The sequence below is a fragment of the Sciurus carolinensis genome, chromosome 11 (assembly GCF_902686445.1).
Source record: "Sciurus carolinensis chromosome 11, mSciCar1.2, whole genome shotgun sequence".
NCBI classification, from domain to species: domain Eukaryota; kingdom Metazoa; phylum Chordata; class Mammalia; order Rodentia; family Sciuridae; genus Sciurus; species Sciurus carolinensis.
Window position 1 is genome coordinate 30,138,113 of NC_062223.1, and position 25,795 is coordinate 30,163,907.

General features: G+C 33.9%; 2 protein-coding genes and 1 pseudogene across 2 annotated transcripts; all 3 read right to left on the minus strand.

The window, feature by feature from the left end:
- Positions 1-1,964: 1,964 nt before the first annotated feature.
- LOC124959400 (olfactory receptor 4P4-like) lies at positions 1,965-2,894 on the minus strand. The gene has a single exon (XM_047517881.1). The coding sequence runs from the start codon at positions 2,892-2,894 to the stop codon at positions 1,965-1,967; it is 930 nt and encodes a 309-aa protein (XP_047373837.1).
- Positions 2,895-10,595: 7,701 nt separating this feature from the next.
- Positions 10,596-14,571, minus strand: LOC124959401 (olfactory receptor 4P4-like; annotated as a pseudogene).
- Positions 14,572-24,455: 9,884 nt separating this feature from the next.
- On the minus strand, positions 24,456-25,376 carry LOC124959402 (olfactory receptor 4P4-like). The gene has a single exon (XM_047517882.1). The coding sequence runs from the start codon at positions 25,374-25,376 to the stop codon at positions 24,456-24,458; it is 921 nt and encodes a 306-aa protein (XP_047373838.1).
- Between the last annotated feature and the right edge of the window lie 419 nt (positions 25,377-25,795).

Here is a 25,795-nt window from a genome sequence, read left to right on the forward strand (position 1 = left end):
CTCTGTGGACATATGTAAGCCCTTGCATCATCTGGTTATCAGGAGGCCCTGGGTATGTGCTGAGCTGCTGGTCATGTCCTGCGCTGTAGGTTTTTTCACAAGTAGTTCAATGTATCTTAATACCACCTTAATTGTGTTCATTTATTTTTCTCTCTATTTTGTCTTCTGAGTAATTTATCAGCATATAACTTCAGACCATTGATTACTTCTTAAGATACAGCTACTATGTTTTATCCCTCAAGTTTCTAATAAAAATATTCTTTTTCTTACTTATTAAAGTCATTGTATTTGCTTTGTATTAGATGGTTTAGATTTTCATACTATGAAAATTATCTTATATTTTTATAATATAAACATAGTCATATTAAATTTTGTGCCAACTGCAAAAAATGCATTCTTTGTACTCTTTACTCTGACACATAGCTGTTTACAACTGCATTTCCTCCTGTGTTAAGTAATTTTTTATGGAGCATTTGTATGGAAATTAAATATTTCCAACTTCATTTTTGTTTTCTTTATGAATGGTTATATTCAAATTATGCCAGAAATAGAAGTCCCTGGAAAGTTCTTATTTTTTATATGATTTCTTTGCACATGCTTGTGGGTGTTTTTGTATGGTGAGAATCTGTTAGCAGGAACACATGGCTTTCTTCCTTTACTGTGAGTCCATGTAGTAGATGTTTTCTAAGAAAATAAATACATAATTTACTCATCTTTATTTAATATGTCAAGCTGCTCCATTTGCTACAAAGAAGATCTTATTTCATAAAACTTCCCAACAGTGATTATGTGTTAATGTTGGTAGCATAACTTAATGAGGCATTGCTGAAAATTATACTTTATTTTTTAACTCCCTTGGCTAAATTACTGTTTTCAGAACTTTCTTCTTTTTGCCAATGATTGACAGGCAGGTTGTGTTAATTAGCATACCTCATATCCCATTACATAGATCCTACAAGGGCCAGGGGCTTCAAGTATTTCTAAGTTTTTGATTAAATTCATCCCAGTAGTTTTCCATGAAAAATAAATATTTTTGTTTTGAGTTTAATATCTTTAATTTCATAGCAGAACATATTATGTTAGAGAATCTAAATAAATGCACACTACCTTTCTTAAAATGTTAAGTATTAATTACAATACAAAATAGATAGAAGATGCATTATCAACAAGGCATGTTCCAAAGTGTTCAAAGCAGCACTGTACATAATTTCCGTAAAGGGGGAACTACTCAAGTTCTACCAATATGAAAATGGAAAAAATAATCATTATAAATTGATATAATGAGATCATACACATTATTGAAAATAATTAGATGTTTCACAAATTTAAGGAATGACTCTCACAAATCTAATAAAGACAAGACAAATACTAAAATGCATAATCTGTGTCATTCTTATTTTACAAAGTATATGTACAAGTAAAATAATTTTAGAGATGAAGATGATGGTTACATGAAGTTATTCATTGTAAAGAGAATGAGGAGGCTTCTAGTATAGTGACAGTTTCTGATGCAATGTGGTTGCTGATTACTTAGTAGTGCTCAGTGTGTGAAAAGTCAGAAGTGTATATTGGTGATACATGCAATTTTCTGTATGTTTATGTTGCAGTGGAAAGTTTTAAAAAATGAAAGCAAGATATTGTTTAGTTTTTCAGTATGTGAAGGCATGAAAAGCATAACTTTTTCAACACATTACCATGTAATCTTTCATTTTAAAAAAATCATTCATTGTTCATGTAAGCACAGCCTAATAATTAAGTAAGATGGAACAGAGTATCAATAAGAATAATGCTCAATTTGTTGGTGAAGACTTAAAGCAGAATCATGAAACAGATAAGATATGCTCCTTTTTGATCACTTTTTTATCCAAGTCATGAGAACAGGAGAATTTCAAGAGTGGCTCTCACTCAGGATTGTTTTCTTATGGTACCATGCATGGTATGAAAAGCAGAAATGATTCACAAATTTACTTTCTTTCCAGAAGTGTCTGATGACACCAAACTTTTCTCAAAGCATCCTTCATCTCTGTGTTTCTCAGTGTGTAGATCAGAGGGTTGAACATGGGAGCAATTATGGTGTAGAAAAGAGCAAACACTTTGTCTTCTGGGAAAGTCGTGGCTGGTCTAATGTAGATGAATAGTGCAGGTACAAAAAACAGGACCACAACAGTTATGTGGGAACTGCAAGTGGAAAGAGCTTTGCTGCGTCTCTGCATGGAGTATCCCCTTATGGTGTACAATATGAAAAAATAAGAAAACATCAAGACACCAAAAGTCACCAGAGCAATTGACCCTGAATTAGCAATGACTAAGAGACCTATTATATGTGTATTAGAACAGGCCAATTTCAGCAAAGGATACACATCACAGAAGTAGTGATCTATCTCATTGTGGCCACAGAACGGTAAGAATAAAGTGAGAAGAAACTGACTAGCAGAGTGTACAAATCCCCCAGTACAGCACACCAGGATGATTATGTTGCACCTCCGCCTGCTCATGATGGCAGCATAATGCAGAGGCTTGCAGATGGCCACGTAGCGGTCATAGGCCATCCCCATGAGGATGAAGATTTCCATGCCTCCAAATAAATGTGTGGTAAAGAGCTGTGCCATGCAGTCATTATAGGAAATGGTCTTCTCTTCAACCAATAAGTCAGTCATTAATTTAGGGGTCACAGTGGATGTGTAGCAGAGGTCAGAGAGGGAGAGGTAATTGAGGAAGAAATACATGGGCTGGTTGATGAGCTGAGTGCATGTGATAGAAACCATTATGAGCACATTTCCCATCCAAATAGCAATGTAGCAAACTAAAAATAATACAAAGCAGAGGATTTCTATGTTCTTATTGTGGGACAGTCCCAGGAGAATAAATATAGTGATATTATTGCTTTTCTCCATGATCCAGGGTAGATAGAACACATAAAGCACCTGAAATGACACAATTGGTGAGCTTACATTTACAAGTATTTGCTGAAAAATGATCATTGTCTATTTGAGGAACTAAACTAGGTTTAATTATTTTCATTATGGTATCTAATAGAATAAAAACCCAGTGCTCACTTAAAATGGCTCTCAAGACTCCCTGTGAATACATACTACATTTTTTCTATTACCACTTTACAAATCGTTATCAACTCCTGCCTTAGTAAGCACCAATGCTTTTGTTCAAATAACAATATTAATATTTTATTTTGGGTAAAACCTACTCCTAAATCTTAATGAAATAGGCCATAGCTCCCTATAATTAATGCCGCTCTGACTTTCTGAGACTCAAAATGCATTAAGGAAACAGGGGTATATCACATAGCTGATGTATTTTTCCTCATGTACCAACTAATTTAATTTGTTTTATTAGTGTAATATACATTATCTTAAGTTAAAAACTACATAAATTTACAAGAAATATTTTAAGATGCAATGCTCTTTCTCTAAGAAACTGAAGCAAGCCTTAAGAAATATTTTTATTTGGTTTCTTGTTTTGTTTTCTTTAAAGTTTTAGTGAAAATTCTGTGCTGACACTTTAAAACACATAAAAGCTGAATCTGATGATTAATTTGAGGAAAGCAACAAAATGTTTTGAACCACCAAATAAACCTAAACATTAAGTCCCAGAAAAGACTGTGCATTGGGTAATGTTATACTAAAGTTTGCCTTCAGTGCAGGATATCAGATTTTGGAAGTCAAATTTCTTTTAACCTTCTGATTGGAGGGTATGGATTTTTCTGAATACATCCAATACAATCATTTTGTCCAGTCCCACAAACTCCAGTGACAAGTCCATGCAGAAATAAGGTGTAGAAGGAAACCATTTGTGAGGTAGGCTCTATTTTTGCATCATATGTATTTTGCATCATATGTATTACCTTGTGGGTCAAAAATTTCATCTGAGTAAAAATAATATGGAATTACATAACTTGAGCAATACATATATTTGTGGCATTCAAATAATAATAAAATGTGAAGCTCTTTTGTAAAGTATAGTGATATTTGTACAGATGTTATTGAAGCATTGGGAAAAACAATCTGATAGTCTTTACTCTGTCAAATACAGTAACAATTAAGAAGATGAAAACATTTTGCATCTAATATTATTCAATCAGACTCTCAGTTTTCCTTTTTCCACAACTTGGAAGTTTCAATTTCAAATCAATGAGAATATTTGAGTAGAGGGCATATCATCACCAGTCAGTAAAAGTCATTTCAATGCAAAAGAATTTGATCTTGTAAGCTCACACCATTGTACTGGGTGGTAAGACCCAGTGCTAAGCCACATTATGGATGTTGCGGAAATACGACATGAAAATATTATCATCATGTTCCATAAACATGTCCCATCAATTTTGGTTTCTATTATTTTAAATTAAAATGCTTACAATTAATTCTTACCAAATGATCTCAAAATAACAGCCTTTTGGTAGTATAAATTTTCTGCCCTAATCTTATAATTAATTTCTTAATCAAATTCTACTTACAATTCCTCCACAATTCTCCATGATTCTTGGCAAATTTTGTTACCAACACAGTGAAAAACTTATTTGTAATAGAGGTTGAGTTTTAAAACAAAGACATTCATTTCCATACAAATTTTCAGAATTAGATAAAGGGCACATTTTTGAGAAATTGGTTTTTATCTTCACCCAAATTGAGCTACAGTAATATTTTCCATTAAATAAGAAAAGCCATTTTATTTCATTTGAAGAAAAAGAGTATATTGAACTTATTACGTGATTTAAATTATTCTTCAAAGGGATTTGTAAACATTTTCATTTTAATAAACCAAATATATAAATGTGATTTAATACCTATCTGAAATATACTGCTTAGCCTCTATCAAGCATATACACTCTTAAATAAAATTGAACTTCAAAGCAAAGTAAAATTCAAAATGTTCTCAGGTAAAGTCAAAGTATTCATCTGTCTTCGCTGATCTTTATTGGTTCAGGTAATCAAGTCACCACGATTCACAAGGCAGTGGCTGGTGATTAATTTCCCTACCAGACAATTTTTCTATTTGAAAAATAGGTTGATACTATGTTTTACTACCACAAAGAGTAATTTATGAGTAAAAATAGAATAAATTGGAGTTAAGACAATATAATAATTAATTATAATTTAGAGGCAATCTCTGGTTACATGTCTTACCTCAATCACTAACTTCAGAACTGATTGCAAATTTGATACTTTCTCTTTGAAAAAGAGCTTTTCCTCATTTTAAATACAGGAAAATATATTTGACTGTATAATTGGACTTTAGTGCAGAGAAGCAACCTTGAAAATAGATGGGAAGAGTATTTTAAAGAATAAAATAATGGATGAATGATAATTTCACTGTGCTAACATCAATGCATCACAAAGAGAAAGAAATAAAAATTACTTCATGTTTATACAGGTGAAACATAATAACACAACAAGTACATAGTAGCACAACAAGTATTCCGGTCTTAAAAAATGATTTTTCTAACTCTGACTCTAGAGCCTGAGCTCACAAACATGTCATTATGGGTCCTATCAAAAGTTAAAAAAATAAAACAAAACAAAAAAAAACTGTACAGCAACAGGGTAAATTGGACATTAACTCTGCTGCCCACGTTTGAAATGTGTGTACATGTCTAAATCTCAGGCAAACCCAGGACTCCTCCTGAATATCAGTCAGCATTCCATGTGAGCCACCTGGATTGACCTGGAAAATTATAAAAGAAACAAACTGAACTACACAGAAACCAGTCCTAGAAATAACAAATGCAAAGCTCACATACTTCTCCAGGAAGCAATGGGTCCTTATTCCCTCAAGCATGACTGCAATGCAGGTTCTCAGAGACAATTAGGGACAGGACCTTACACTCTCGCCCGTAAGTCTCCTCTCAGTAAAGTGAGGGAATCAGCCTCCTTGATCTTTAAGAATCCTGCCCAAAATTTGTGCTCTGCAGAATTCCAATCATATTCTTCTTAGCCAAGGTCTACCACCTCTTTAGAGTTGTAACAGCATGCTCCTCTTTATGTGAGTTCCCCCAATACAGTGGGCAGCTTTATTCTGATATTGACCTTACTTTTCTAGATTATGAAACCCCACCACCAATGTACACTCCACTCTTCCTGGAACTTCATGATTTCTTAATCTTAGTCAATAGAATTTACAAACAGATCAAGTTTGAAAATGAGATGCGAATTAATTATGTTTTCTTAATGAGGGAGTAAAAGGATATTTTCAACAAATATCACATAGTTATGTAAGTAATGGTAAGAAAGAAAGAAAGAAAGAAAGAAAGAAAGAAAGAAAGAAAGAAAGAAAGAAAGAAAGAAAAGAATTTGTGTAGGTTCTTAACTACACAAATTTTGAATATTTTCCTTTCAAATTTTAGTCCTATCTGTTCTCTCTTTACTGAAATGACTGTCATCCCTTAACTACTTAAATTATTTCCTTGTGACTTTTGACTTGACACCGTTAGCACAGGGTTACTGATTTTTCACTTTCTTTTTTTCCCAATTTATGCATGAACAGATACAAAATTCACATCATTTTGTAACTACTGTCACAGGTCACGTCACTGCATCAAATAATATACAGGAGGTCACCCCATGAGGAAAGATAAAAGTTCAAAGTAGGAGTACTTGGTTTTTAAAAAGAAGTTAATCATAGATTTTAGAGAACCAAATTAGTCCTGAGTATTATCAGGTTCAAATATAAGTAAGATTTTAGAGGTATGTGCATTATATCCTAAAGGTACATTTTTACTTCCTTCCAGGATTTTGCTTATTTACAGAAAGTGAACTCTTTATACCAACTCACCAGTTAGCATCCTTTTAGAGTCAAGTTATCAGAGCAACTCTACATCAGGATTATAAATATATTGCAAAAAAGACAACTTGCAGCATGTACTTCAAATCCCATTCAACACAGAACTTTTGATGACTGGGAGGTGCTGTTGATGCAATTTAAATTCTTTTCCCCATATCCAAAACCTGGTCCTCATGTTAAGAAATGATTCTCACTAATTCCCAGGCAGCATTTTATCATGTTCTCTGGGGACAAAGTGTGTGTTTATGTGTGCTTCAAATATTCCTATCTAATGGGAGTTTTCTAGAAAATTACAAACCTGTAGAACTTCCTTTCATTTCAATTTTACCAAATACTCACCAAAATGCTCATCAACAGTACAGTCAGAAATCCTGTAATTTTCCCCTAGTTTTATATAATTAAAAAATACGTTTTTGTACCTCTATGCGGAAAACTAGTGTTTATTTCTGATTTCCTCTGTGAGCTTTACTAAGAGAGTAAATATTTAGCAAATAAGCAAACATGTTGCTGGGTACTATGGCACACACCTGTAATCTTAACAACTTGGGAGGCTGAGGCAGGAGGATGGTAGTTCAAAACCAGCCTCAGCAAAAGCAAGGCCACTAAGCAGCTCAGTGAGACTCTGACTCTAAATAAAATACAAAATAGGGCTGGAGATGTGGCCCAGTGGTCCAGAGTCCCCGAGTTGAATTCCTGGTACAAAAGCAAACCAAAACAAAACAAAACAACAAGTAAACATGTAGCAGGCATGAGCAAAGGTTTGGTATATATCTTTAAAACATCACTAGGATCATGTATTTTAGGTTACTTTAGGTTACTTAGCTTTCTCAGAAAACTAATGCTTTATGATTGCATAAATTTCCCTGTACCTCTGATAGATCACATTTGCATCATGTACTTTGTTAGAAATTAATATTTCTTCAACTTGCTTTGGTGTATTTGTGCTATACCATTCTTCATGCCTTTACTTACATTATTGTCTTTTAGTTGATGTATTTAGATATCACACACTGAAGGAAATTAGAATACATTTGGTTTAAAGTCTGTCATCCTACCAATCATTTTATAAGTTATTCAACTCTTTCTGGTCTTTGTTTTATGTAATCTGCTTCACTGATTTTGACTTATTTTAAAAATACATTTTTCTCTTCTGAATTGAGTTATTATTTTTGCAGCATTTGACTGTCAAGTACACCTAATTAGAACAAATTAAAAATTAATAAAAAAATTAAGTGGTCTCTCTAGAGATAACAACATTCTTTTATGTGATTATGCTATCAAATAATACACCTACTCTCACGTGATTAAGGAATCTTAGAATTTTCCCAATAACTTCCCCTTAAGGATCACTGTGGGAAGCCGTCTTTATGTAGCAGAGTCAGACTAGGTTGAGCCATGTGATGCAGAGGCCTGGCTTCTAAGAACTGTGGGGAAGCATGTGCTGAGTGGGAGTGGTTCCCTGTTTCCTGGAATTTTCCCCCTAAGAGGATGGGTCCCCTAATTCCACCCTATCCTGTCCATCACAGAAGAAGCTCCTCCCAGTCCTTGTCCCTTCACCTGTGTCTATAAATAAGAGAGTTGGGCCGCTGGATATGTAAACAATATGTAAACAATATGCTTTTACTCTCATTGCTATAAATGGTCTTCTCTTAGGAGCCTATCTTTCTGAGTTTGATTTTTAGAGCAATTAAAGATAAGAAAAAGGAAAAAAATGGTAGATGCTGAAAAAACAATGTCTAGGATGGATCCTGTAGTACTGCTTTAGAGGCAGAGATTTTAGTATGAATTTATCTTTAGCTCACACATACACACATGCCTCTCTCTCTCTCTCTCTCTCTCTCTCTATATATATATATATATATATATATACATTTATGGATATATATGGATATGTATAGATAGATAGATAAGCAATCATACACATATAAGCAATCACATATACTTTTGCATACAAAGGTTAGTATACATAAGTATAGGAACTAGTTCTTAATTCTGAGAGGAGTAGAAATACTGTCATCCCATTTAAAACAAGCCTACCTGCCACGTTCACTACCTATCTCTTGGTGGCAAATACCATATTCCAATAACAGGGAAACAGGATTTGTAGGGGAAATGGTTGATTCCATGACTCCAATAGATGGAAAAAAAGATGAGTATTGAGAATCTTGCAATTCTTAAAATTATATGCTCAAAAAAACAAACAAAAAAAATGAGTGCATATCAATGAAGCAGAGGGACCAACATGATAGTGTTCCAAATGACCAAATATGGAATAATTAAAGCAACAAAGTAAATAATGTAGCATTATATTTACACCAAAAACATAGAATGAATATAAATAAGTCTATACTAATATAAATTAGTGAAGACTAAATAAATAAATAGGAGAGAAGAGACAAATATTTTAAAGTGATGATTCCAGGAATGTATGTATGTATGTAATAAATCTTTCTCTAAAATTATTTCCAAAAAATTACTACCACCACAGGGTGTGAACCATACTATGCATAGTTCCTGTGTATCTACACTGATTATTTAGTGTATCAATCCAAAGAAAAGATTAGGTACGGGGACTATAGTAACTTTTACTATACAGAGACATGGTAAACAAATATTGTCTTAACCAAGTAATAACATTTACATAATATTGATATCATGTGAAGGTGATTGAGATGACATAAGAAGTAGGATTTCTAATCTTTTTGGTATTATATCCAAAAAAAAAATAATTCAGATTGGGGAGTATCTGATCAGTCTTCTCAAGATTCTGAGGAATAATAGTAAAAAGACAAAAACAGAAGTGATCAAGGTCAGAGGAGGCAGTAAGGAGACAAGTTAACTAAATGCAATATGGTATCCTGAATTGAAGCCTGGAATGCAGAGAGGTTATTAATGAAAGAACTGATACAATCCAAATAAAGTCTGAAATGCAGTTAATAGGAATGCGTTAACGATGTTTTCTGAATATTGACAAATGAACCATGACATTACAAATTGTTAAGAACTGGAAAAACTGTATAACTGCCATTCTGACTAGAGTGAGATGGAATCTCAGTGTAGATTTAATTTGCACTTCTCTAATTGCTAGAGATGTTGAACACTTTTTCATATATTTTTTGACCATTTGTATTTTTCAATGAAGTGTTTGTTCTGTTCCTTTGCCCATTTGTTGATTGGGTCAGTTATTTTTCTGGTGTTAAGTTTATTGAGTTCTTTTTATATCCTGGAAATTTATGCCTTATGTGAGGTACTCCTGGTAAAGATTTTCTCCCAATCTGTAGTATCTCAGTACACATTCTTGATTGCTTCCTTTGCTATGAAGATTTTCAGTTTGATACCATCCCATTTATTGATTCTTGTTTTAACTCTTTTTCTTTGTTATTTTTTCCCTTCCCCTCTTTTCCCTCTATACAGTCCTTCCTTCCTACATTCTTGCCCCCTCCCTAACCCTAACTCTAACCTTAACACTAACCCCTCCCACCACCCAATATGTTAACTCTTTATGCTTTAGGAGGTAACCTAATTTAATCTATGATAAAACTATATAATATATAATATATAATCAGTTCACAATGAAAATAAATGTTGTCATTCTACTTTTTCAATGAACATCAATAGTTCCAAAATAAAATAAAACAAAGAAATTTACTATGATCTCTATAGAACCATAGTCAATATTATTTAATTCAAACTTTCTGAATATTTTTCTCATTCTTATTCTTTGTGTTTTCATGTTTGTGATATTTATTTATAACTTTAAATCTTGCATATGATATTCAGTGCTGTATATATACTTGTCCTTATTAAAATTCTTGCTGTACATTATTTTGCTGAAGAAAATCCAAAATTTTTGTGAGATAAGAAACACAGTGAAGGTATTTTTCAAAATAATATATTCTAACTTGCATAAATAGGCTTGTAAAATAAATAACACCATATTTTTATGTTCAGACAATAAATATGTATCCAAAAAAAAAATAAAATCAGAATATATAGTGATAAAAGCACACCAATGTTTGCAACAGCAAGAGCTCAGTTAGGGAACCAGCCAAGATGCTCACCAATAAATGATGTGAGAATGAAAAATGATGTATATAGACTCTTTGGAATTTTACTCAGCCATAAAGAAGAATGAAATTATGCCAGTTGCTGGTAAATGGATGGAACTTGAGAATATTATATCCAGTGAAATAATCCAGGCTCAGAAAGTCAAGGATCAATATTTTTCTCCTACATGTGGAAACTAGACCAAAATAAGGGGGCAAACATGAATGGGGGAGAATCCCATGAAAGAGAGATGAGTAAGGTAGAGGAAGTGGATAGATGGGGAGGGAGGAGGGATGGGAAGAGAGGACCTGCAGAATGAAATGGACCAAATTATGCTATGTTCATAAATGAATAGATCTCAGTGAATGTCACCTTTATGTACATCCATAAAGCACTAATTAAAAAAAAAATCTATAAATAAATAGAAAGAAGACCAGTAGAGCAGAAGAAAGAGAGCAGGAGTAGGGAGCAGTTGAGGGAAATAGGAAGTCTTAGGGACTACATGGATTAAAGTATTTTCCATGTCTCTAAGAGTATGCCCAAGTGGATCCTGATATTATGTAAAAGTGTAATGTACTAATAAAAATAAATAGAAAGGTCAAGAACGGTTGGTGTCATTAGGAAAGACTTCCTAAGGGTCAGGACATTTGAATGGCCCACAGGAAGTTAGGCAGTATCTGATTAAGAAAATATGAAGCAGGTAGATCGTGTAGATGAGGGGGAAACTGGAGGATCAAAGGTATGGAAGTGAGGTGCCCACGGTGTGAATTCATAAGAAAGGAAATTGCCAGTTCACCTATGATCTGCTTGTGAGTGGCGGGGCATGGCTAAGGACTGGGAACTGTTTGTTTCTAACAAAGTTTCTTTACTCAGTTGAGAGGTTCCTACTTTCTAACTAAATCAAGAATTTAGAAGTTCAGAAGGTGAAGCAAGTGAAAGTTGTGTCCATCACTAAGTTCCTTGTTCAGGAATTGAGGGGGGAATCAAAGCCATTATGTGTTCAGAGGAGTCCCAGAAATGACCAGAGGACCAATTGTGCTGTTTTGGAATACAGTTTAATTCCTTGCATGAATTTCCTGGGTCTAAAGCAGGGAGGGACTTTCTTTCATATGCATTTCATTTTACTTTTTCAGTTTCACATTATGAACCTTATTATGTTGCAAGTTTTACTTAGAGATTTAATACTAAAAAATTACAAAAGTTAGTTGATTTAGTCAAATTGACATAGTAAAGAAGGGGTAAAATTTGAAATACAGCTTTGTACTATAAAACATTTTACTCTCCCCAAAGTTGATCTGGAATTAATCTGAGTGTCCTTTGATAATGGGAACAGAAAATACCAATTCCTTTTAAATCCAACTGGCTTCATCTTGAGTACTTTACCTTGATTCATTTATTATTTTATTAGGAAATTTTTCAATATTTATTCTTCAAGAAAGACACATGAGTTGTTTTATCTATAAACCCACATGAAAATGAAGTATTGCTGCTGTTTTGCTTCATCATGAAATGCAAATCTGACAAAAGAATCTGTCATTTTCAAAATGTTCCCCTGAAACATTCAGACTTTGCCAAATGAGCCGTTATGTTGTTTTTGTTAAAGAAAAGCACTTTAAATCAGTCAATATTTTGTTTTCACAGTAACTTGACAAAATAGTAACTTACCAAGTTCTTCTACTAAAACAATTTACATCACATTTATTTTTATGCCTTTTATTTTTCTGTGTATAATCACTAGAGTGAGTATTGTATTTACATGTTCTAAAACACTGCATTTTAACCATAATCCTACTCATAATCTTGTTAATTTCTTCTCTCTTATTTGCCCTTTCTTCCTTCCTTTCTTCCTTTCTTTCTCCTTTCCTCTCTGTCTCTCCCTCTCCCTCTCTTTCCCCCCTCCCCTTTCATTTTTCCAGTACGAGAGATTGAACCCAGGTGCTTTACCACTGAATTATATCTCCACCCCTTTTTACATTTTAGTATTTTAGTTTGAGATAGAGTCTTAGTAAATTACTCAGGCTGACCTCAAACTTGTGACTAATTGTAAATATATTTATAATTTATATTCATATTTATATTTATAATTTATATATACTATGTATTATACATAATTATACTAATTATAGTTATAATTATCAACTAATTATTGTCTTATTAATTTCTGAAATGTTATGCTTTACTTATTTTATGCTTTATGGGATTTTTTTAAACTATCAAAAATAGAATAGCAAAGAGTAAGTTACCAACATTTTGAATAATTTATTTTGTGTTACCTTTGCTAGTAATATTTATCCAATGCTCGTCAACATAGTTAATGCTCAGGAACTACTTTAAACCAGAAATTATTATTCTTACTATTGTTATATTGATTTTTTGTTATGTTATGAATACCACTGGAGGTCTTTTAGGTGAAAATATTATCACAAATTAAAGTTCTTTATTTCATTTATAGATAACAACTTCTCCTTTGCCACAGAGAACTTGCATAACATAGCCTAGCCACTAATCTTGTAATGCATAATAAATTATCAGGAAGGTTTTCCTCTTTATGTCATGATTCACTGCCCAAAATTATCCTTACTGTATTCTGAATTACTTTCACACGGGTAACCCTACTCACAGTATCTAATTAAGCTACAAAACTACTACATTTCTGACTCAATTTTTGCACAGAAGAAATAGCGTTAGATTAGTAGTTTTATTTTACCTCTAAATCCACTCTTGGCATTCATAAAATGACACCAACAGTATAATTAAGCACTGAGATCAATTTCTACCTCTATACTTCTATACACAGCCCTTTTTTATTTTCAATTTAGCTATGTGTTTGACACCAGACTTTTCTGATGGCATTCTTCATCTCTGTATTTCTCAAAGTATAGACTAAGGGGTTGAACATAGGAACGATGATGGTGTAAAATAGTGCAAACACTTTATCTTCTGGAAAAGTGGTAGGAGGTCTAAGGTAGATAAAGATGGAAGGTCCGAAAAATAAAACTATCACGGTGACATGAGACCCACAAGTAGAGAGGACTTTGCGTCTTCCCTCAGCTGAATGATGTCTTAAAGTGCACAGTATAATGACATAAGAGACAGACAAAACCACGAATGTCACTAAGGTAACCATGCCTGAATTAGCAACCATCAGGACACCAGCAGTAGTGGTATCACTGCAGGCAAGTTTTAGCAAAGGGAAAATGTCACAAAAATAGTGATCGATTTTATTAGGGCCACATAATGGCAGCTGGATTGCTATAAAAAGCTGAGGAAAAGAATGGACAGCCCCACCAGTCCAAGCAGCTAGAACCAGGAGGTGGCACCTTGCTTTGCTCATGATAATTAGATAGTGAAGAGGTCTGCAGATGGCAACATAGCAATCGAAGGCCATGATTGTGAGGATGAAGACTTCAATACTTCCAAAAAAATGTATGGCAAAGACTTGGAACATGCAGTTACCTAGGAGATGGTTTTTCTTTTCACCAGCAGGTCACCAATCAGTTTGGGTGTCACACAGGAGGTATAACAGATGTCCATAGAAGACAAGTGGCAGAGGAAATAGTACATTGGCTGGTGAAATAGAGGGCTGCACCAAATCGAGATAAGGATCAGAAGATTTCCCAGCAAAAGGGCAATGTAACAGAGTAAGAAGAGCACAAAGCACAATGTTTGTGTGCTCCGTTCATCAGAAAGTCCTAGAAGAATAAATTCTGAGACGTTCCTCTGGTTTTCCATATGTCTCAGTTTGTCTTATAAACATGAGTTTAGTATCTAAAAAGAAAGGACACCTTTGCTGTGGGAAACTTATACACAAGTCATCAAATGCAGTCATTCACAAATTCAAAATCTGTGCCTTTAAAATCAGTTTGGGTGATGAAAAGATAATAGGTATGTCATTAAGTATGGTCCAGACTGTGAAAAAAAATATTTCCAATTACATAAGTCTATTGTCATCAAGGAGATAAATTTCACCCATTTTCTAATTTTCCTCTCATCATGACTTTAGTATTGCTATAAACTTTCCTAATACATATTAAGTATTTATAATAATCTATGATATGTATTAATACAGATATAATATAAATATTTGTATCAGCCATCCTAACATATGTATTCCTGGATGTATTTGTATTCATATATAATATAATTGATTTGTATAGTTTGACAATATTTTATAACAAAGTGAAAATAATTATCAGGTTCATAGTGCTCAAGTGTTAATACCAGATAGGACTTCAATATTTTTTTTTACCAAATTTTTCCTTATTCTCTTACAACTAAGAGAATTATAATGATATGGATTATTAGTAATGGATAGATGTGTTTATCTGAAACAGATTGACGTAAAAATTAAAGTTAGAGAAATAGGTTGGAAAACAAATTGTCCTGTCAATTAGCATATCCAAACCCCTGATTTTCAATATAGGAGGCACAGATCAAGAGAATCCAAGTATTTCTCTGGATCATTAGGTACTCACCTGTGGATGTTAGAGGACTGATATCCTGGTTCTCAAGTTATCCTGATTTAGGCTATTTGCATACTTCATACCAAAGCAGAGTATGGTACTATGAAGGACAGTGTAAGAGGACGGACTTCAGAATCCTCATCTTGACCCCCAGGGACATGCAAGATGACAGATTATCACACCAGCCAAATTCTGAAATATTATGTGACTGTATCTAGAAGTTAACAGAACCCAACATTCTTTTTGTCTTTTAATGCTTTTATTTATAACTAAGTGTGGGGTTCCTTGTGGCATATCCACACATGAACACAGCACAACATGAGCAATTTTATTCCTTAGTGCCTTCTCTTTCCTTCCTTCCTACCCAAAATCCTACCTATACCTTTCAGGTCTCCTATTTTTGTTATTTATTTATTTATTATTCCAATCAGTTTGGTGTAACTTTTTATTTTTCAGTTTTAGATAACATGCATTCCTTAAAATTGGAATTCTGGTTTGTTTTGAGGTCACAGTGGATATTTAACCCACAGTTTCTCCTAAAATCCCATCTTACATTTTTAGGGATCATGCTCTGATGATCACTGCTGTTAGCAGAGGGGAAGGCATGTTGAATACAATCGGGGAGAAGAACTGCTGCCCTAAAACATATAATATTGTCTTGATCATACCTTTTCAATTTTTAAACTAATTTGGCATCAAAGTTATGAAAGTACAATATTATGCATTTGCTTCTTATGTGGTTAGAATTGTGTCAACAACATTATAGATGCATGGAGAGATGTAAAATAAACTGGATGGTGAACTGTTTAAATTCAAATAGCATTTATATAGCTGTCAACATCTGAAAATATAAAGACAACCCAGTACCTAAATGTTTCTAATATTCAGAGATTTTGTATTAACCGAACTGTACCCTTATAATTATCTTATTTTCACTATTACTATAGTTACATAGTTAATGTAGAAATTAGAATCAGAGCAATCTTATTAATATTTTATGAGAAATTAATTATCCAATATAAGTATAGATGCTGTCTAAATTTACTCTCATGAACTCTGTTATCTGCCTTTTTTTTTAATTTTTTTTACGTTTACATAGGGTAATGATGTTTATTTTATTTTTCCCCTCCCCCCCACCCCTCCCACCCCTCCCACCCCTCTTTTCCCTCTACACAGTCCTTCTTTCCTTCATTCTTACCGCTCTCCTTAGCCTAACTCTAAACCTAACCCTAAACCTAATGCTAGCCCGTCCCACCCCCCATTATCTGCCTTTTAAATGTCAGAAAAATTCAACAAGGAACTCAGAACACAGAATTAACTCTCTTCCCTTCTATACCACTTATGAACCTTGACATAATTTTTAATCTCTGTAAACTTTAATTTCTGCATCTATAAATTGGGATATTATTACACAATACAACCTTATAATGAGGAACCCAAGAATTATTATGGAACACCTCAGTCTCATACATGATTAACAGTCACACGTTAGTTTTATCTTAGGTTGTGTAAGAGCAGTTTCTGACATTGCTATGCACACATACATAAACAAGTTCAGTGAAGAAATAAGGAAAAGCATATAACAAAACAGATATAATGAGGGTATTCAGAGAAATTTCCGTTTCAACAACCCATTACTAAAACTAAATAAAATTACTGTGAAAGATATTTTGCTGTTGTTCTTTGAGCATTGCTTAACACTAGTCACTAGGCTGAACTTTTTCATGCATTTTAATTATACTCAAAAGATTATTTGACCTCTTTGGTAGGGTTGAATACAAATTCTATATTCCTCTTGATTTTACTATCAAGATAATAAGAGTAATTACTCTTGTAGTTTAAGTAAAGATTCTACTTTACATAACTTCAAATTTGCTACATTTGGTGTCAGAATATGACAGGCAGCAAACTTACCTTAGATGAATCTGATGATTAGAGTGCACTTTAAGGTGGCACATTTTTGAAAGTTGGGAAATTATTTCTTCCTTCTTGGAGATGTCAAAGTTAAACCATCCTGTTCAGAATATGGATAGGCACATAAGCACTAAAGCAGGACTCAATGAAGTTCACCACAACTTGAAGATTTTAGTGAAATCTTTGCCTCAACTATTCTTATTCTCATCTGTAGTTCTGCTTGTGAATAAAATAGATAACAAGTTTCCATAGTAATCAAATTACCTTATGTTGTAAAAGAAATCATAATGTTCAATAGAGAGGAGGAAGAAAATGGTGAGGAAGGGCATGAGAAAGTGCTGGGGAAAAAAATCTACTGTGTTATGCTTGTCCTTCCACACAACTATCACAATGAATCCCACATATGTATACAATGATAATGTACTAATTAAAATAATGGAAATTGCAACTGATAGGAGATCGTAGAGTAAAGCAAGTAGATGGTTGGGGCAAGAGGAGGTGAAGGAAAGGCAAGATCCTGGGGAAAGAGGGTGAACAAATCGTGTTATGTGTAGGTGTAAGTGGAATGCACCAATGAAAAAGTTTAAGAAATTATATTCTTGGGAATGAAATTAAATAGAGTACTTTTAAACAGCATGTACATCCTCCAAGAGCACTGTCAACGGTAATTTGCAGACCATCAGGACTGAGTTACTGTCAGGATAGCCTGAGACTAGGTGAGGAAGGTTGCTTACCTACCAATTCTTCTCCAGTCTCTAAATATAATAGCATACAGAGATTTGCAGACTCGTTCAGGTCAATTCTCTCAAATTACTTCTGAATGTTAGCAGTCTTAAATCTTTTGTAGGTTTTCATGCATTAATAACCATTAACCATTAGAAATACAAGCCTCACAGAACAAAAACAAATGTATTTTTAATTTCTCAAGAAAGCAAATGCTATTTTAAGTCCTAGGAGTGATTCATTTTATACCTATTCCTGAAGAAATTTTGGTCAGAAGAGCAGAATTTAAACTTTAGGATAATGCAAGAATGAATAGCTCTTTGCAAACTTTAAGAATGTATATTCCCAGAGGTATAAACAGATAATCTTCAAATGCCTCTGAGCAACTATCAGAGGCAATGTCCTGGTGCCACTGTGCATTTTCTCACTATAAATTTATTTTTTACTTACTTTTGCCTGGATCAGGCATTGCTTCTCTGGAGAAGAAAATGCTTTGGTTATACAGAGCAGTTCAGGAAATTCTGTCTGCTTTATTTTCATCTGTATTCTAAAGGAAGGGGGAAAACAAAGGCTTGTGGAATAGAATAATGTTAGTTTTCAGGGATATATGAGATGAGGAGGAGAAAGAGCAAAGAGAAGCAGAGATAGGCATTTGTAGTTCAAAAAATGGGTTATTATCAACAGTGATATTCATGCTTAAAGTAGATAGTTCATTAAAATTGGTGACAAGCAAGGTCAGGACCAAGACCTAGCTTTTCTTGCCAAGAGTTAACATTTATGTCACCCATGTCTATGGAATGGATGATAGAAGTGAAAAGAAAAATGAATAATATGCTGTTCCCAATGCACATACCAGGGTGGAAAAAGTATATCTTTAAGTGCCAACATACTGATAGTGTGATAGGAAAACTGCACTCACTGCATATTAAAACTGTATTCATTTATTTATTTTTATTTATAATGTTGGAGCAGGGTCTTGCTAGGCTTTCCAGGCTGGCTTCAAATATGTGGTCAACTTGCCTAAGCCCCATGAGTAGCTGGAATGTCATGTGCCACTGTGCCAGCCTAAACTGGGCAATTTTTTAAACGGGAATATGTGCAATACAGGACTAAGAGACAATGAAATTTACTGCCCACTTTGTATGTCCTTAATGTTTACTTTTGTTCTTAATTGAAATTTTGCTTACATATAACACCCAATAAATCTTAAGTATGCTAAATATTTTATAGTAAAAAATTTTCATATGCTACAAGGTTGTTCAAATCTTTAGAATGAAATTATATAGAATCAATGACAAAATCACATTCTCACCCAGCACAGTGAGTGGTGGAACTCTCTACAATCAGGGAAAATGGATAATACACTGACCATTAGGTCTCATTGACTGGTTGGATTTGTGTGAAGATCAGGAAATGTTCAGCCCTGAGATCCTCATTTCATCAATGTAGCTAGCTCAGCATTGAAATATACAATAAATTTCAGAGAATTACACAGTAATTCATCTTACCAAGATTAGTACCCCCAAAATAATTTGCAAATCTCAAAATGTTTAAAGGATCTACAGGTTTCCAAGAAGAATGGACTTCAAACCCTCACTAAAATCATCAGGGATGAATGAGAAGTACACATTCATCCATCAGGGAAGCAGGCTGGAAAATCTGAATTTCAATCAAATAGCATCTTAACACAAGCACAGACCAAATGATTAAAAAGTATTTTATATTTATTCAAAAACTTCTGCACAAAATTAGTTTACCTAAAGCAACATATAAACTTAAATATCAGGCCAGAATTAATAGGTCATTGAAAGCTCTAAGAAGTATATTCCTTTCTCATGAGATTTCTGAACAGTTCCTGGTTAAATCCTTCCAAGCTGTCCATGGTAATGGTGCCTGGTGCCCCTGTGTATGTTCCTTCCACCTGTGGGCTAGTCTGGCTCAGGTACCAGTTCCCTGGAGATTCCATAATGCTCTAGCCAACAGGGCACTCTGGACAATTCCTGGTCTGTGCTCTTCTAGCTTTCTGAGGAATAGGAAGGGAAATGCCATGGCCTATAATGGTATTATTTTAGCTTCTAGGAACATCTGAGATGGGGGTGAACAAAGAGAATCAGAGACAGATGTTTGTATTTCAGACATGATCTATTACTGACCATAAGTATAGAGATTTGATAGGTCAATAAAATCGATGAACTGCAAGATCATAACTAGTAGCAAATTAACTGTTGCCAGAGAGTAACATCACTGGGACAGATGGTTGAAGAATGGGAGAAAAGAAAAAGGAGAAATTAAAAAAATAAAAACTCCTTTGCCCATACATTGGGCACTAGGTAAAGGATCCATCATAAGGTAAAGATCATGTGGAATATTCAGAGGAAGATGGCACTCAAAGGGCACCAAAGCTGTATTCTACTTATTGTTTCCAGTGGACATCCATGGTTGTTGAAGCTCACCTTAGCCACACACACTCCAGTTGGTGTCTCATTTCCAGCAAGACAAATTCGTAGATTTTAAGATTCCTCATAGTTTTAAAACTTTAGGAAATCCAATTGAATATACCTGATACTGTTGGCATTAAATTACTTAGCAAATAATAGTAATACTTTGTTAAGAGATTACTAGGTGATTTACATTAGCCATATATTCTATACTTGTACGTTAACGTAACTATAATTAGCTCTATTAGATAAGAACACAGAAGCTTCTAGAGGCTTAAGAGCCAGCTTAAACAGGTAGAAAGCAGAAGGATGATAATGGGTTCTTCTACAGGGTTTGCTTCAAGAATTTGAAAACTAAGGATTACTGAGTAGATGAAAGTTTTTTACTCTAGTAAAAAAAGATTCCAAAACTCTGTGTTGTGCAGTTTTTCAAGTTCAACATTATGCTCATCAGTGACCAAACTTCACTCAAGCTACTCCATGGAAGATTGCCTCTCATTCCTCTAACCACTTACCCTACAAACACACACTCCAGGATGCCCATTAGAAATATGAACGGTGTTGCATTTAAGATTTCAGATGTGGAATTCAACCAAAGTCACATACTTTTTATGTTGTAAATATTTTAATTTCAATGGAGTTCAATATATCCTTTATTAATGGTTCATACACTGAAAGTAAATAAAGGTTATCCTGTCATTAAAGTCAAACACTGCTGCCTCTGTGACTTTTCCTTCATGTTGACATGACTATTGAGATGGGAATATTTCAAATCAGGAAAGTCAGTAAAATTTAATTCAGTTATTTTATTATCAATGTATGATTGTTAATGACAGTAGGAGATAATTTAGATAGATATCATTAATAAATGATAAATGAACTTAGTTCATTTAAAAACTAATTGCCTATTTAAGGGTCACAAAATCTTCTACATATAAAGTTCTAAATTTATTTTTAAATTGTAGTGCATTATAATTTTTTTTCTTTTTTTGCAGTGCTAGGAATTGAACCCAGGGCCTTGTGCTTGTGAGGCAAGCACTCTACCAACTGTGCTATCTCCCCAGCCCTACTTTTAAATTGTATATGCCTAAGATGTATTGTGAATTAAACTTGTACTGGCAGTGAGGCATAAAGGGGTTCTTGTTTGTTTGTTTTGTATATAATAGAAAAACATCCAATACTTCTACAACACTGTTGCAAAAGCTACTTTTCTTTACCCATTTGCTGACATAACTTTGCTAAAATTAATCATATAAATTCAAATCTACTTCCAAGTTCAATTGTCATCTTTTCATCATTTTCATGTTTTAGAATATAGCATTTATGTAAGAAAGGTAAATTCTCCAAATTTGCTCTTTTTTAGGCTGCAGAAGCTAATTTACTTCCTGTGCATTTCCATATAAATAGTATGATATGTTTTCAAAATTATACAAATTGCATCTTCAGATTTTATTGGAAATTATTTCAATCCAGAGATTAACTTGAGAATGCTCACAATGTTGAGTAGTCTGGATCATAAGTACATCTGTTTCTATTCATTAACATAATCAGATTCTCTTAGCAAGGATTTCAGTTGGTAGTGTACGTGTCTTGCTCATATTTTGTAACCAATGACTGGGGATGTAGTTTACTGGTAGGGCACTTTCCTAGCATGGGTAAAACCCTAGATTTAATCTCCAGCACTACAAAAACAAACATATTTAGTCATCATCATTCTTAAGTATTTTACATTGGTGATGACATTTTAACTTGGTTATGGTAATCATTTTGAAATGTATATGTAAGCCAAACCATCACAGACAACTTAAATATGTACATTTTTTAATTCATCTATCATATCTCAAAAAATCTAAAAAAAAATAAAAATGAAATTTCTGGTTTTTATTTGCCAGTACAAACTATATGAATGATTTTTGTATGTTGATCTCATCCCTCAAACTCACATTACAAACTCAAAGTCACATGTATTGAGAAAAACATACTGAAAATGTCTTTAATCACAAGAAATTGATGGTCTATGTAGAAATTCTAAGAAATATACAGGAAAAATTGTATAAGTATCCGAGATTGATGAGGGAGTAGGAATTAAGGAAACTCCTCTTTAGTTCTATATTTGAAATATTTTGTAAATGATAACTATTATTTTTTCATTCATATATGGTAGATTTCATCTTTAAAGCTATCTAAAGAGAGGTTAGGAGGATGAAATTATGAACTGGGCAAAAATATAGAAGCCCAAAATCTATGTGAGACCCTACATCCTTCTGTGGCATATACAACTGACAGTCCAAGTTCCCTTTGTGAGCTTAAACTAGATTGTGGCTCATTGTACATTAGAAATATCATAAGTCCAAATAAAATAGTACTATTTCATAAACTTTATCTGAAGCAACAAACCAATACACATTTAGCAAAGTCAAAATATTATGGAAAATTGGTGACAGAGGTACATTGAAAAGAATGACTATTTGAAATCAGAAATGCTTTGAGATATCAAGGATGTGTGATCAAAACCACAGGACTCTCTGGGGTTTTAAAGAGAATATAAAAATAGCCTACAAGTGCATAAATAAAACTTCCCAGTGGATATCTAGATAGAGTAAACAAAAAAGTGAAGAATAAGGAGACTATGGTAGAGGGAGGAAATCAAGTAAAATTAAGTACCTTTTGCTAGGTTTGGCCTCCAGTCCTTCTTAAGTCCCCAACTAGGACTTCTAAACTACTCCCAGGCTGGCATTTCTGACAGTTTCAAGTAATATGTTTCTTAGTATTAATGGAGTTCAGGTGACTATAGAAAATCATTTAATAAAATTTTGTAATGATTGATATTTAAATTACCAAGAAATTCCCATGTAATTGGATAGATTTTTTAAATTTCCCATTTGCAATAATAAATATTTGCTAAATATGTATGCTTATTCTCATATGCATGACAAAACATTTTATGTTTCTCCCACATATTTAATACATTGATGTTTTAGTAGATACAAGGCAACATGAGGTTCCTAAAAAGTGAATGCTAGGAAAAATACCAAGCAATGAAAAGGCTAAACAACAAAATTTTTGCAGTATAATCAAATAACATTTTCAAAATTTATTCAATAAAAGTCTGGACTTTTGAGAAAAACAAAAGAGTGAAAATAAAGTGCTTTGGTTTGGTTTTTGTTTTCTTTTGTTGCATAGCAGTCTTGCTATTAGGATTTCATTGATATACTCTCAAAATCTGCAAGGATTGCATGCTACAAATACATGTACACAATCATCCCACAACACAAAATGCATTTCTAGACACCATATTTCTGTACTGAAAAAAAAAATCCAAATGCTCTGTGGAAAAATAATACAATAAGGCAACTAAAATGAAGGTATGAATAAAGTAACTAGTCAGAACCAACTTTCTTTTAGAATGGACAGAATATTTCCTGAAGATATTCCAGAGTTTTGCACAGTTTGGTGAGGGGAAAAGTGAGTAGTTATATGTATCATAAGTTCTAAGATTTGAAACGTGAATAAAGGCAATCCTCGGTGACTTTTCCTTCATGTTGACATGACTATTGAGACAGGATTAATTCAAATCATGAAAGTCAGTGAAATTTAACTCAATTATTTTATTATTAATGTACAATTGTTAATGACAGAAGGAGATAATCTAGACCCTTAAGAACTACACATATCAGTAAATAAAAAGAGAAAATACTACTTTAGGAACAATTCCATGCTTGTTTACTTACTCCTTAACATATCAGAGTCAATTTCTAGACAAAATATATAAATTCAAAGAAATGTTAAAATACAGCACATAATCTTCTGGTTCAATCAAATGATAAAGACATAATTCATAAGAAAAAACTAGAGTGGAACATAGGATTATTTAATAGATAGCAAATGTACACAGAATACCAATATAATAAGAGGGAAAAATATAACTGATATATAGGCAGGTCTTCAAAATATTCCTGGAGAGTGGCAGGTGGAGATTATCTCTAAGATGTGAACTCTCCAGCATAGGATCTGAGTCTCAAATGAGAGCAGACTGGGGACACAGTGGGAAGCAGCACGAATCTCCCTGCTTATTCAGTTATTGATGTGACATTCGAGCCCATACCTTCTGCATGGCAATTTTCATCTCCATATTTCTGAGCGTGTAGATGAGAGGATTCAGCATGGGGGCGACCACAGTGTAAAACACTGAGATTTCCTTGTCCTTGTTCTCACTGCCGGCAGGGAGCACGTAGGTGTAAATGCAGGGCACAAAAAATAGAACAACTACTGTCACATGAGAGCTACAGGTTGAGAGAGCTTTGCGCCGCCCTGCAGAAGATCTTGTCCTAAGGTGATATAAAATCAGTAGATAAGAAGCTACTAGAACAAGAAAAATCACAACTACCACCATCCCTGAGTTGGCGATCACTAAGATGCTAACAACGTGAATGTCTTTGCAGACCAATTTCAAAAGAGGCTTCACGTCACAAATGTAGTGATCTATCTGATTAGGACCACAAAAAGGCAGCCTGAGCACCATGAGCAATAGGGCAATGGAGTGCCAAAAACCCACCCCCCAGGCCACCATGACCAGCAGGTTGCACTTCCTCTGCTTCATGATGGCCATGTAGTGCAGCGGCTTGACGATGGCCACATAGCGGTCAAGAGCCATGGACACCAAGATGAATATTTCCACACCTGCCAGCAAGTGGGCGGTGAAGAGCTGAGTCATGCAGCTGTTATAGGAAATGGTTTTCCTTGCTGCTGCCAAGTCCCTGATTAGCCGGGGAACCACGGTGGAGGTGTAGCACAGGTCCATGAGGGAAAGGTGGCCCAGAAAGTAGTACATGGGCTGCTCGATGAGGGGACTGCAGGTGATGGTGAGCAAAATGAGGACGTTCCCCACTAAAACTGCCAGGTAACAAAGGAGGAAGAGGACAAAGAAGAGCAGTTCTATCTCCTTATTTGCCCAAAGTCCCAAGAAAACAAATTCCGTGACATTTTTCTGATGCCCCATGAAGTCAACTGGAATCCACGGTGCACAGCAGAAACTTACTTTGTCTGAAATGAGACAGAACATAGTATACCTTAATAGCCACTTTTCTGTTTTGGAGATTTTTATAAATTATAAAGATATGTAGAAGTAACCAAAGTTATATAGGGTTAATCTTTCAAATCTTTTTAGATATAAATAGTCCTTACATTTATAATGATATTTAGTGAAAGCATGCTTTATACTTCAGATTTTTATGAACATTTTAAATAAATTTAACTCTCATGAAAACCCAGGAAGGAAGGTTCTGCTATTCATTTTACACATGAAGTAATAGAGGAATAAAAGGGGTCTGTTAATTACACAAAATCATTAAATTATTTAAAAGCAGAGTAAAGATATGAAACTGGATCCAATGCCAGATTCCACACCTCTAAGAGGCC